Raw genomic sequence first — 14,355 nt, forward strand, 5'->3', positions numbered from 1 at the left:
AAAATCAATTAAGAAAGATTAGAAAAGTCACTCAACATCAGAACATTTGTTCAGTCGCTCTTATTGCCCTGTAACTCTTTCACTAGAGACAATCAATGTTATGTTTAATAAACAGATGCTTTATTCCTTCAGGCATCTTTGAATTTGACTGCTCTCTTTCATACCTACTGTGTTGTATCGCTGGATTTCCATCAAAAACATTTTTTTGTTTTTGTTTTTTTTGTTTTTTTCAACAAGTTCCTCTGGGAAAGCTTTGTTTTAATGAGTGTAGGTGGAGGTACCAAGCTGAATGGTAAAACATTACATTGTCTGTGGCAGACCTGCTCACAAAATAAATCTGTGACTCTGTGATCACATTCATTTTTTTGTTTGTTTGTTTTTAAATTTCTAAAATGTTTAATGCTGCGGCGTTTTACAATACTGCTTTACAACTATTAACTACTGATAGCTCTGAAATACCGCTACGAGAGGCCATGTGTACATATTGTTTTCTTATGGAGGCAAAGATGAACAGAATTCAAGGTCACCTGAACCCACTCTGAACCAGCGAATCCCTACAGTCACCCATTTTTGTCCTTCTCATAAACTCTGGATGGTGGATTACCATAATGCTGTTCCAAAAATGCTGACACGCAATCGCTTACCACTGCAGTGACCTGGGGGCTGCTCTGTTTAGCCAGGCCTATCAGGTTGAGGTCACTGTACAGCAGGTTTTCCAGGCAGCCATGGAAGTTCCTGTTGGACAGGATGGGTTTCTGCAGTCCGTGGCTCTGAACAGCTGCCACACCCAGCTGCACAAAGAGTCAACACACACACAAACACACACAAACACACACAGTCCCGTTAAAACCACTGCAAAAATTAACCGTCTTTAACAGAGCACACTGCTATTGAAACATACGTAGAAACAACATCATCTTCATTCGTTCTGTATATTAAAGCTTGCGGTGCCAAAATGCATGAGTTTCAGTGCCTTTCATGCTTGTTAGTAAGTGCATGAGCAGGTTGGGTACGCTGAGTCTCAGCACCTCCTGCCTTTTTCATTTTCTTGGAAAATGAATAAAATCAAGCAGGAGGACTGCACTGCAGGATTCATCATCATCTGGACCAACCAACGCAGAGACGGGCTGACCATAACTAGCCGTGCCGCATTCTGTAAAGCTTCAAACTTCAAACATCTCTTCGGGGCGTTTGATGCTCAAAAGATTCTGTGTGTTTTTTTCTTCTCACCGTGTGAATGTGCCAGCGGCTCAGCTCAGCTGGTACGCTGACCTGCTGGGTGTTTTTATCCACGGTGAGGTTGAGGTGAGTGCTGAGCCGCTCCAGCTTTACATGGTGCCAGTGCTGGTCATCAAGCAGACTACCGAGGGAAACGAGAAGCTGACCACCATGCGGTGAACTCACACCTGCCACATGGAGAGAGAAACAGAAGGAAGTTGTCTTTTTTTTATGTACATTTCCTGCTCAGGATCTTTCATTTTTTGTTATTTGTTTTCATCAAAAAACTGGTCAAGGTCAACGTCCCGTATGTTCCCCTCCATATATATTGTTAACAAGCACAGACATACTTAAAGAAACCAGTCAATGTCTCTTATTTCTGGCAGCCAGATCACCTAAAGACAGGTTTTTGTTTCATCTGTCACGAAAAGAGTCACAGAAACGCTGCAGCTTGAGTAGAAAATATTCATCTTAGTTTTAAACAAGGAGCAGGTCAGTGAGGTCGCCCACCCACTTTCTCATTAGGGAAAACATATCTGTATGCTGAAAGGGAGGAGGACAGCCGCACGATAAATGATGATGCAGCAAAATGATAGCAGGACATAATTAACGACAGGCTCAACGCCCGCAGGTCCAAATTGGTGGATCTGTTTTATGCACGTGTTGGTAGAGAAAAGAAGGAAAGAAACACACAGTCATTGAATATGAAAGACATCTCATTCAAAACAGATACATAGATTTACAGCACATTCATGATTATTTAATATATTTTATTTTATTTTATGACCAGGCATTCATGTTCATGTGCGTTTTGCTAAAATCCAGGGAAGAAGAGACTCATAGTGTTTTCGTTTTGGGGGAAAGCAAGAGCAGGATCTGGACACACACAGGCTGGAGACCGGGAGTGGTTGTTGTGCATAGCTCCTTACTAAACATAATGAGAAAGAGCTCCAGTGTCTGCATCTTCTGTAAGAGTGCACTCTACACCCATGATGCTTACACAATCAAAATCTGATGACAGTTGCCTACGAATGAGGCATCATTCAAAGCTGATTAGCCAACAATCAAACCGTCATGATGGACCAGATTGAGACAGATGAGCATCAGATTCTGAACATAATGTGAACATATGAAATGTGTTTGTTACAGAGTCGACAAGAACAAGAAGCTCAGGTCTTTTAATGTGTGCAACAAGTTGCTGGAGACTTTCAACCAGGCTGTTGTTATTGAGCGCCTTGTACTTTGCAAAAAGCACATTGGCAAGTTGATCTCAATGGCTGGGTAGGTGATCGGCCTTAAAAATAAAAAGACACCAATTTTGGACAAATGTTTGGGCACTGTTTAAGCATCGGCACCGTTTCAGAAGTCCCAGTTTGGCACCAGTATCGGATAAAATGATATCCATTCCTGTTCATATGCAAATGTTGTTATTTTTTCATATATATTATTTTATACTAGATTGGACTAGACTAGACTTGGGATCTTCAAGAGTGTCTTTATGTAGAACTAAGTTACTGTGACCAAACAATTTCCCTATACAAAGTCTGAATAAAGTCATTCTTAGTCTACGTGTCTCAGTTTTCAACAAGTAATACATCTCGGGAGGTAATTAGCTTTGTACAGAAACTGAAATAAGGGCAAACACAGTCGGCCTGTTCTGCCAGTTGAGGCTAGTTTCTTATGCTAAGCTAAGCTAAATGCGTCCTAGCCCAGACATGAAAGCAGTACAGTATCTAATGTTTCCCAAAAATATTCCTTTGACAACTTAGACCATTTAATGAAGCGAGAAACTCGGTTACAGCTTGAATAAGTGAAAGTAGAGAGGGAGAAATCAATCCGAGGGAAATAATGGTATCGTTTAACTTCCCTTCATGAAACGCTCCTCTCCCCCATTCACTCTCTGTCAGTCTCAATTTCCTTAATTCCAGTTCTCTTCTCTGCATGCTTATGAGAGAACGCAGGTTCGGTTTGAGAGCACCCCAACCTGCCACTGTCTTTATTGTTTAAATTGAAGTAATGCATCTGTCTTACGGACACACGCACTAACTGATCGACATATCCAGACTGAGTGGACTGATATTGAATGTTTCTCTCAGCTGAGGGCTGTACACTGAACACTAGTTTTCAACTTCGCAGGAGTCTAGTGTTCCAGACAGCTCCCCGAGGCAATATCACCTAATCATATTCTGTCTGCCATTCCATTAAGGTGCTTTTCTCAAGCTCTAAATCTGTTTAGGAAGGACCACAGTGACAGGTCTTATCAGGAGATACGCTCTCATTATTGTTTCGGGATTTTACCATCACGTGGTGACAGCATGTGAAATACGGCTAGATTGCAAAAGTAATGTTCCTTCACTAAACCATTCAACTTCAATCACAGAGTTTATTACAAAAAGACATAGTGGGTGAAAAACACATACTAAGATATTCATGGTAAGCTGTCAGCGTGTTAAATTAAAGTTTGTGAGGATTAAAACATGCTGCTGAAGTATATATGGATGTATGGACAGGAAAGTAACAGCGGCGTAGTCACACACTGTGGACCATTGGGAGTTGAATTAGCTGTAGGACTATGTCACATCCTGTATCTAGAGCCGCAACTCAAAACTTATCCAAAAAAATTGACACTTGAACGTTCATCAACATTATATAAAATAAATGAAATGACAGAAAATATCCCTGAAAAAAAATATTTTATGTATATTTTAGAGTTTAGCCCAAGTCCCATCCACAAACATGGAGGAGGCGGAGCTTATGACCTATACTGCAGCCAGACACCAGGGGGAGCTCTATTTGCTTTAGCTTCACTTTAGAGGAGCAGTTCCACATCCATATTTATACAGTATATGGTTGAACGACACATGAAATTTAAATTGTGTTACCAGACTGACTAAGAATTGCGTTGCAGCTACACCAGGCAAGAAATATGCAACACATCGATGACTGGGCTCTCATTAAAGCATTGCAGTTATAAAAAAAATATTATTACAAACTGTGTCGTCGATGGAGACACTACCTGAAAAAAAAAAAATTATATTAATAATGTTTCTTAAAATGCGGTAATAAAAAAGTTGTCTCTTATCTATGATACACAATGAAACATGCCCGTCTCAGTTTTGCCATAAGAACTATTTATCCCCGATGAGTTATAATTATGTAATTCTTGGAGGGGAGAGAAATTATAAATGCATTTTGGATTCATCCTGCATAGAAATCAGCTCTTTTTTCAACTTCTAACCATTAGTTTAACATAATAATAATATATGTTACAATGAGCAAATAAATCAAGAGGTAATTACCAAAAGCAGTTTTTAATACACTGCCGGTGTGTACACAAACATCCCTGGTTTATGTGTCATCCCTCTTCTCTCTTTTGCATTTGCCTTTTCACAATAAGCTGTGTGTGTGTAGCATACAATGTATTTATTTAGAGATAGCGTATTGTAGCTGCACAAACAGTATTAGCAACCTATTATACAACAGGGGAGTGCACAACAGCACGAGTGAAATGGCTATCTTTGCAGTTTCAGGCTCCCCTGAAACTCTTATGAGGCTGTTTACAACAGAAACTCCTGGAGGCCTGGTGTAAATCACTCCGGACAAAATGGAATACAGTAAGCAAATGCAACAGTAATCACCACAGCTCATAGTCTTATATACTCTGTGCCAACTGGCACAACAAAGACATTCATCTCTTTTCAACAGCGCTGTTTGGATGCCTGCGGCAAGATCTAGTTGTAGCTATTGTCACTCTGTGCAATGAACACAAACCTGATTGTTGTGATGTTTTATTTCTGCTATAATCTGAAATATTCAGCCTTTTATTGCTTTAAAACATAGCCAGCAACCAGACAGCAAGCGCAGCGTGTCATTAATACTGAGGATACAGAGAAAAGAAAGTGTCTCACTTAACATGCAGCTTGCCCTGCACGCTTCTCTGATGCCATCCTAATTTAGTCAGCAATACTTAACACCAGAATTCGTCCAGAACTCAGTGGAGCGGGACGCAGTAGCCCTCAGTGCATTTACTACTGTGTAGAACAGCTTCCCGGTGACAGTTCAGAATTGAACTGAATTATGAAGCAGCAGGCTACATTATAGCCAACTGACATTTTGATAAATGTAAAGCATAGAGGAAATGAGATGGTTTTGGATAGCGGACATAAATCTTAATGAGCCAGGCAATTTATTCCAACTTGCTTGGACAGCCACAGGCAGACAGTGAGGGTGTAACTGTCTCGCTGCGTTTGTTTGTTTGTTTGTTTGTACGTCTATCGTCTCCGAACGTCACATTGGTCTGTATGTAATGTCGGTTTTACTGTTTTCATTCAGCCATTAATTGACTCGAATGGGTGTTACTCACTGGCTAACAAAAACACTTCTTCTCTGGCTGAGCTCTTTATGTTTGTGTGTTTCTGGCTATACGTGTCCCTGATGCTCAGTGTCAGCCGTCATTAGCCACCTTTAGCTCCTCCGAGTCTCAGCCAGCTTGTTTTCCTCGTGATGTGACATGCATCACTGTTAACGTCAGGACCGGGACCAACGGGATCAGGTTGCCAAATGGGAGAGATAAGTTTGAAGAGCCTGGGAGAGTCTCTAACATTCCACCATGGAGATAATACATCTAACTAACAGAGCATTATCTTTGCTCCATTAGTTCCCCTGTCATCTTTCCTTTCCTTTCCTCTCCTCTCCTCCACTCTCCTTTCTTCTGCTCTCCTCTTCTCCCTTCCAGCAGCTGACTGTGGGGAGCATGCTGTGGCTCAGGATGGTTGCTCCAAGCTATTGATCTAAATTACACTGTCTGCAGACTGCAAACTCCTGGGAGTCACAGGGAGGGAGTTTTGTGAAAGAGGGAAAGACAAAGAGCATGCAATTGAAAAAGGTAAATGATCACCTCTGAGAAAAATCTAGATGCGGCGAATACGGTGCGATAAATAACGACAGAGAAGGAGAGGAAAGTCAAAAAAGGAGGGAATAGCAGGCAGGCAGTGAGGAAAACAACGAGCGCAAGACAAAGAATCGTGCATTGTCAACAATAAGGCAGAGGATGTTTTTGTTCCAGCCTTGACTGATATCACCGGATTATCTGGGCTCAATCTAATCTCAGCTCTGTGACAACAACAACGGTGTTTATTTTCATTCTCTGCGACCAGAGCTCTTTGAGCATGTTGTTGACTATCAGCCCGAGCCTAGCAGGTAAATGTGACAGGTGTCACTCAGCAAGCTGATGTCGGACTGATGACTTTTGCAGATGACACCTCTCTTCAGCTTGACAGATACCAATACCAGGAGGGAAATAATACTATTCCAACCTCTTCGCAACTGGAAGAGGACAATATTCTGTCCTCTTCCAAATAAAAAAAACATAGAAAAGGGAGAGAGGGAGGTTGAAATATATGAACTACAGCTGAAATATCCTGGGAAAAATACCTGTGGGAATCTGGGATCTTTGTGCACCTGTTGTCAGACGATACTCAGCTCTTGACATGTTCTTATTATGGTGTTTGAACATTTCACAATTGTCCTCAAACTGCTTCCTGTGCAAAGATGTTGGCAGTTCAATAAGTGTCTCAATCACATATGCAAACAGTGGAGTTTACCACAAATACATAGAGCCACAGATAAATGTCGTTTTTAAACATCCAATCATGCCAATAAATGTCTGCAAGTGCTGAATTTGAGTTCCCTCCCTCTGCAGCAGAAATACGCTTAGATAAAACTCTGCTGTATGATGCTGGTCATACTCCTTCACCGCTCCACGTTTACACAGAACAAAAATGAGGTGGGAACATTTCTATGGAAGTTCGGTACTTGGGTTAAATTTTCAGGCGAAGGACCCCAAACTGATAGAGAGATTTAAGTCGGGACCCCCTACCTACTATATGTGTTCTATATTAACCTCCTGAGATCCTGTGTCCTCATATGGGGACATTAGGTTTTAAGTTTTGTTGCAGCTTATTCTCCTTCATTTAAACCTGCTGTCCTCGTTAGTAGACACTTTTGTCTGCCATCTACTGGTAGCAAAGGTTAAAACTTATTTATTTATGCTAATTAATGTTTCTAGTTTGATATGACACACAAATTTTATCAACAGAAATGAGCTACAACCTCGCTAAAACTATGTACTCATTTGAGGACATTGGGACTTCTTTCAGTTGTTCGCAATTCTGGTTCTGCTTAGCCATGTGCAGGTATAAAAATAGTGGGTTTTACATTTTGTCGCACATTGGTGACTTTATTAGAATATAAATAATGAAATCCCAGTGTCCACACATGAGGACATTGTTTTTTTTTTCAAAAACTACTACTTCCTGTTGAAAAATGATGCTGTTTTTAATACTTCTTAGTTTCTTCTGATCCCAAAGAAATTTAAATTTGTGGGGGAAAATTTTAAAAATAGATAGGTAAATCAACCAAAGATTTTGGTTGATTTGACCCCTGCAGTGCCTCTGCGGACCGCCTGTTGAAGACCTATGGTTTACAGTATTACATCTACTATGTGATACACTATTCTCGAAATCTGGTCTATACTAATATGTCTTTGAATTCTTCCCTCATCCATGCAAAGAGCACCGTGACCATCAGGTTGATCTGAACACCATATCTTGTGAACTTTGCCAGCTACCACCTGGTTCCACTGGTCCTACTGATGTATGTAGGGTACATTTACGTATATTTCTATTTCTTGTAGTTTTTTTATATATGCAACTTTTGTATATTTTTGCTTATATGATTTTATTTTCCCTTTTTATTTTTTTTTTTAAACTACCTTAGACCTATTTTTCTTTGTACTATACCCACACATTTTCCCATAGTTTCTGCCATGCTCCGGTCTGTGCAGGAGGAGTCCGTCGGTCGTGTTATGTTGCACTAGCCCGCTGAGCTCCTCTATGTTCGTCCTTAACACATGTTGCTAGCATTCATCATAGATTAAAAGAGATAGAATCTGAGAGAGGACATCAAGCTGAAAGTGAAAAACTGAGAGATGCACCAGATTGGAGGGAAAGGCTCTGAGCCAAGTCTGAGAAATAATAAAACTTCCTCGTTCGCAGTCAGTCAACACTACTGTATTGACATGCAACTTCACAGCTGCAGCGATGTTATCTATCTACTTGTCACATTTCTTCAAAGCGAATGAGCTTTGGCTGAAACGCTGCTTGAGACATATGGATAAACAAATAAACACTGTAATGAGATAATTGGCATGTGCAGAAGGAAGACACACTCAAAATTGAATCAGTGGTATCTCAGAAAATCACATCTGACAAACACACAAGCGAACCAGCAGATGGATGGAGACTAACTTGAAACTTGCTCCATTTCATTATAGGGACAGAATGTGTTAGATATTAAATTCCATATATAGAGGCAAGATGCTGAAAGCTCATGAGCTTGAGTGAGTGTATAATTATTCAGTACAGTCTGAGCGTTTAGCTGACATTTACCCAGAGCAATGAACACCAATGAACAGCCAGATAGAGCGGCAGATTTTGTTAGCGAAGTTACCCAGAAGAAGTTAGCCAAAATAGCTTTTTTTTTGGACAAATTCAGGCATCCAGAGTTTCAGCAAGCCTACGGCAGAGGATCTTCAGTTCCTGTCCCCAGGAACTCTACTACTGCTGTTTTCTGCTCTTTAAAAAACTTAACTGGAATCAGTGGGAGTGAAAGTTGTGAAATTGTGTCTGACGAAATTCAGAAAACTAAATTTCATCCAAACTTAGGAAATAAGACACCAGATTTAAACGCCGAAAGTGCTTCCAAGAGTCATAATTATAGGAAGAAAAGATTTATTGTGTGATTCACAGGCAATTAAATAAACAAGTTCAGTTTGGTCTAGTAGCTCATTGCAGCACATTTTATCCAGAGATGGAAAACTTACGATAGACAGTATGGAGCTAACTTGTGTTAGCTATGTGTTGGACTATGATTTAGAAAATGATGTGTCAACTTTTCACTAGTTTTACCATAGATGCCCCCTGGCCACTTTGTAATAATGATAGAAACTGAATACTGTTCACACTCAGCTACAGGGACAACCGGACTAAACCGAACTGTTTCTATCCACAGGTCATCAGGCCACTGAATCACTGAGTGACTGCAGCTTTTTAACACATACCGCCTCATTGCCTCATCTGCACATATCAATGGCAATGTGACATTTGCACATATCTTTTGCACTGTAATACCGCTGTAACTGTAGTGTACAACATATTGTACCTTGAACCATCTTCTGATCAATACAGCTAAAACCAAGGAGACGGTAGTGGATTAACGGAGGTCCAGGTCCCAACTGCAGCATGTAACCACCAACTGGGAGTGTGTAGAGGTGGTTCAGACCTATAAGTACCAGGATGTCTAATTGGATCACAACCTGAACTGGTCAGCTAACATAGACTCAGTATCCAAAAAAGGTCAGAGCTGTCTCTATTTCCCCAGGAGGCTGAGGTCGTTTAAGGCAGATGCAGGAAGCTGCTGGACACCAGACTATCATTGCCAGTGACCTCTTCTAAACTGTAGTGTGCTGGGAAGGAAACACAAAGAAGAAGGACGCTTTGCGACTGGACAAACTGATATACAAGGCAGGCATCAGTGGCAGATGCAAGGACCCTGAACAAAATCCGGTCCATCACGAACAATGTTCACACAACACTCTCAGGCAGAGAAGCTCGTTCAGTGACAGGCTGCTGTCTCTGTCCCTCTCCATGGACAGGTTAAGGAGGACGTTTGTCCCTCAGGCCATTTTTTTATTTTTTCTTGTGTGCTTAGAGTAAGTTTATTTCCTTCATTTTAATTTAGCTTGGCTATTTATTTTAGTTGTGTGCAGAACTTGCAAAGTAAGACTCAGTGTTACCTTACTGTGTATACGACAATGAACGTCTTGAATCTTAAATAATAAAAAAGGGGATTTTACTTATCCCATAAATACCACTTAGTGGCCATAGTGACCACTACTGAGCAAGAGTATTACACTTTAACATATTGAATGTTGGACAGTAGTAGCCAACTAGGGTGAGTTTATCCAAAAATATATTTCCAATATTTTTTCATAGTGATCGGCAATAACCAAAAATATATTTACTATGTTATTAATGTGAAAGGAGAAACACCCAGCATGTTTGTTAGACCTTTGGTAGAACTTTTCATTTGAGATTTTAGGGACAATGTTGTCTACAGATTAGGACGGGATAAATAAATCATACAGGTCTTTTGAATAACTTTCTCCTCACTCAATGTGGTTCAACGTTTACGACATGTTGTGATGCACACGTGCACTGGGAGCTGTATTCACTTATGCTTCCCTTACATGTATCACATAGTAATATTAATAGACATATATACAGCGACAGGTTTGGTTTTTATCACAGATTCATTGAAAGGGCTGACACAGAAGCTGCTGCGGGGGCTTGAACTAGCGCCACCACAAGAGGCTTGTTAGCAAAATGTTATTGCGAACAGCTTGATAGTGCAGATTGTTGTATTGCGGTATGCTCAGTAGAATGGTAGCATCACCTTTTAAAATGACACAGATCCACCGGTGTTATATGACTTCTCCTGGCGACAGTTTTCCTCGTCTTTTGCTGACGCCTGACTTTCCTAATGGTTGCTTATTTCAGCTTTTCTAGCTGCATAAGTATTTTCTTTCCCTGTTTTGATCTTTCACAGCTATGGAAAAGAGCTGGTTGTGTTCTCAAGCAAATTGATTTATCACAAATGACTGGTTGGTACATGATTATTGTTATAAAGAGATCATTTTATCACCAAATAATTAAATTCACCAATCATAGACACGTATTCACCTTGGAAGACAATAACGATCCAGTGTAAATGACTGGTTGGTACATGATTATTGTTATAAAGACATCATTTTATCACCCAGCAATACAAATAATTAAATTCACCAATCACAGACACGTATTCACCTTGGAAGACAATAACGATCCAGTATAAATTAAAGTCTGTACAAATGGGATGTCAGTGTCCTACCTTGTTGATGGTAGAGCAGCAGCCTTCCTTTATCCAGCACCAGAGTGAGGCTGTGATCTCTTTGTCCCTCTGCATGGAGCAGCGTCCCAGAATTCTCCAGGGTTTTAAACTTCAGAGCAATGCTCTCCTTCGCTGTCCAGCTCGGCCTCACACTCAGTCTGTAGACCAGGCTGCTTCTGCCATCAAAGTTGGCCACATCAGAGGCTACAGAACATAACAGGGGGGCAGAAGAGCTTGATTCTGTACATTGCATAACAGTAAGAATAAAAAAAGTTCCTTGCATTTATAAAATCTGCTGTGACCTAGTTTCTAGTTTAACTACTGTATAGCTTAAAGCTTGTAGAAGTCTTCATCATATGTCCAGGCAGCCTCCCCCATATTGCTTGCTTGCATATTACACCAAGGTACCATGTTTGTTGCCGTCACTTCAGATGTTGAATTCACTCATGGTGAATGCATTTTATTGTTGGAGCATGTGGTCGTGTCAGTTCATATATCGATTCCATTCTTATCACACTCTATTATGAAAACAATGTACCCACGGTACATCTAAAAAACAGACAGTATTTTCGAGTGCCCGTCGTTATTTCTATCGTTTGTAACGCATTGATTTTTCCGGCCTATTTTTCTCCTTTAACGTCAAATGCCACAGTGGAACGTACAGCCAGGTCCCGGGCTAATGACTGCAGAGCAGCAACTACAGGTCCATAAAAAAGACGGACGGGCCATTAAACTGTAATTATTTAATAGCAAACCTGCTGTGAACCTGTATTATAAATATACATGCTACAACAATGTTCTGTGTTGTCCAGAAAGCTAAGCAACCAAGGAACCATTACTATGAATGTGTTTTATTTAATATTATCCAAAGTAAGTAATCTAGAGATCTTAAGGGTCCATTATTTTACACATTATTTCCTACAAACCTTCAAAAAATGAGAATGCTAAAAGCCAAAACCAACGACATCCAGTTTAGAATCTGACTATAAGATGTCAAAAAGATTAAGTATCAGCAAACAAGAGTCTGTTTCTGCCCCTGAAGTTAAACATTGAGAGCAAACTTACTGTATCGACAGCCATATATTTCCAGTCTGAGTCCAATCCTCCCTGTGGGGTTCCAGTCCAGTGGGATCAAGCGAAGGAAGCGAGCTACCACCGGCTGCTCCAGTTTGTACTGGACCACAGTGTCAGCGTTGCTGTTACCTGGAAAGGCCTGCAAGAGCGGAAGTAGATGTTAGTGCGCTTCATTTCTGATATTTAGCTGCTTGTTGCTGCAGCACGCAAGACGAATTGTTTGCAGGAACTCTGATGGAAAAAGTGATGTAGTGAACATGTTTGGGGTAGCTCAGACAGAAACATACTGTATTGGATGTATGCTGCCTTGAAATGGGTTCGTGTTTACCGTGTTGACGAGTCCATATGAATACGAGAAATTATTGAGTCTGAGTACACAAGTTGTGACATGCTTGCTGATGTTTCCAGATATAGTGGAGGTGGAAGGAGAAGAATATATCGCAGTTTAGTTGCACAGAGGTTCCTTTGTAGTTTTATCATTTGCACACACTTGTGAGGTTGCTGCGTGTTCTCACGACAGCTACAGTCTTGAAACGTCTTGACAAAAAGCACGCAATGTGCAGCTATATAACCACATTTGCAACTGAAAGGTACTTCACATTAAAAGGAGGCAGCAGTTCTCATTAAAATTTGCAGCCAGCGCGAAGAAAAAGTCTTCCTCGCCTCCTCGCTCCTGACGCAGTCCTCTCTGTATTTTCAAACTTTGAGCTCAAGGAGGTCATTGAAGACGATAACGTCCCTCCCTCTCCCTCATCTCTGTCCAGTGATCAATAACCCTGGGACCTCTTCTGTCTCCATACCAAAGCCTCTCTCAAAAGACTAATGGCTTCTATTTTCCCAATCAGCTGCATGTGGTAATCTACTGACACACACACACACAGACTGAAGTCATGTGCATGTGTTCATGAGCATGCCCTTTGCTCGTCTCTGTCCTCCCTGCTGAAGAGTGTGTGTGCCTGTGAGTCGTCTCTGTGTATATTGATGTGGCCATGTGAGAGAAATTGGCTTCCCCGGCACTGTATAATTGTGATCTCAGTGCCGTCTTCAGTGCTTTGAAGGGCTGAGGCGGCTGCGCAGCGGAGCGTTAAGCTCAACAAATGGCTCTGTTTCCTGCTGAGGAGGCCGAGGAGAGCAGCAGCTCATTTACTTGCCAGAGCATCTTTTGAAATATGAGTAGCCTCTGACAAGCCTTCAGTCAAGGAGAGAGAGCTGGTGTAGAGAAAGAGACGCAGGAAATCAGGGGAGGCCATGGGGAAGAATCATAGATCAGCGCGGGTGGAAGAATTTCCTCTGCCAGTTGTACCAGTGCAACAAAATAAAAATACTCAATTCCAGGTAAAAATAAATAAATAAAAACATCCATAATGCATCATGTGTAAAAGTTTTCGCCATCTTTTTGGAAAATAGTCTTCGGGTCCTGTAGCTGTTCTCTTATAAATGTGGTTGTGTTTGAAGAAGCAGGGGAGACGACAGTTTGGATAATAGGGGATTTTTAGGAGCTTAATGACCAGGTTTCTCTCAGAGCACCGTTAACGTGGTGCAGTTCTCTTTAGTTTCATCTTTGCTTTCTAAGGAAGCGACATGGCATCACTGTCATAGAGCTTAACACTCACCTCCCTCCTCTCCAAACCGTAAACGCTTGTCTTCTTTGTCTCTTGACAATTAGTTGATGACATTTGTTCATCGGGAAGTTGAGAAGCACTGCCAGATTTATTTATTTTTTGTTACCTTAATTTCTCCTGTATATTTCAGTAAGCTAGGTAACACATTTTATCTTGGTTTCTTCCGTAAATACTTAGCGCCACATGTTTTAAAACACACTTTAAATTAACTGCTGGTGTAGACTTGGGATAGTCTTTTTCATGTTGAATCTTGTCACCCTTACACAGGTCATGATCATAATCTCTAACTAAAGACAGACTACTCCTCAAAAAGCAAGTAGAGCTCCCCCTGGTGGCTGGCTGCAGTGTGGGAACCTGGGCCAAAGTAAAACACTGAAATACGAATACAGAAACAGAATGTGACCTCGTGATGTCTATCGGTTGCTGTGCCAATAGGAATATGAGAGTTGGAAAA

General features: G+C 40.9%; 1 protein-coding gene across 1 annotated transcript in view; it reads right to left on the minus strand.

The window, feature by feature from the left end:
• The window catches only part of LOC125009992 (contactin-associated protein-like 4), a 93,582-nt gene that overhangs the window by 44,373 nt on the left and 34,854 nt on the right, over nucleotides 1–14,355 (minus strand). The window contains exons 4-7 of the mRNA XM_047588327.1: nucleotides 12,271–12,418; nucleotides 11,206–11,409; nucleotides 1,231–1,406; nucleotides 645–791 (exon numbers count right to left, since the gene is read on the minus strand). Of these exons, the coding sequence (XP_047444283.1) occupies nucleotides 645–791; nucleotides 1,231–1,406; nucleotides 11,206–11,409; nucleotides 12,271–12,418 (675 nt within the window). The remainder of the gene's footprint in view (nucleotides 1–644; nucleotides 792–1,230; nucleotides 1,407–11,205; nucleotides 11,410–12,270; nucleotides 12,419–14,355) is intronic.

The sequence above is a fragment of the Mugil cephalus genome, chromosome 6 (assembly GCF_022458985.1).
Source record: "Mugil cephalus isolate CIBA_MC_2020 chromosome 6, CIBA_Mcephalus_1.1, whole genome shotgun sequence".
NCBI lineage: Eukaryota > Metazoa > Chordata > Actinopteri > Mugiliformes > Mugilidae > Mugil > Mugil cephalus.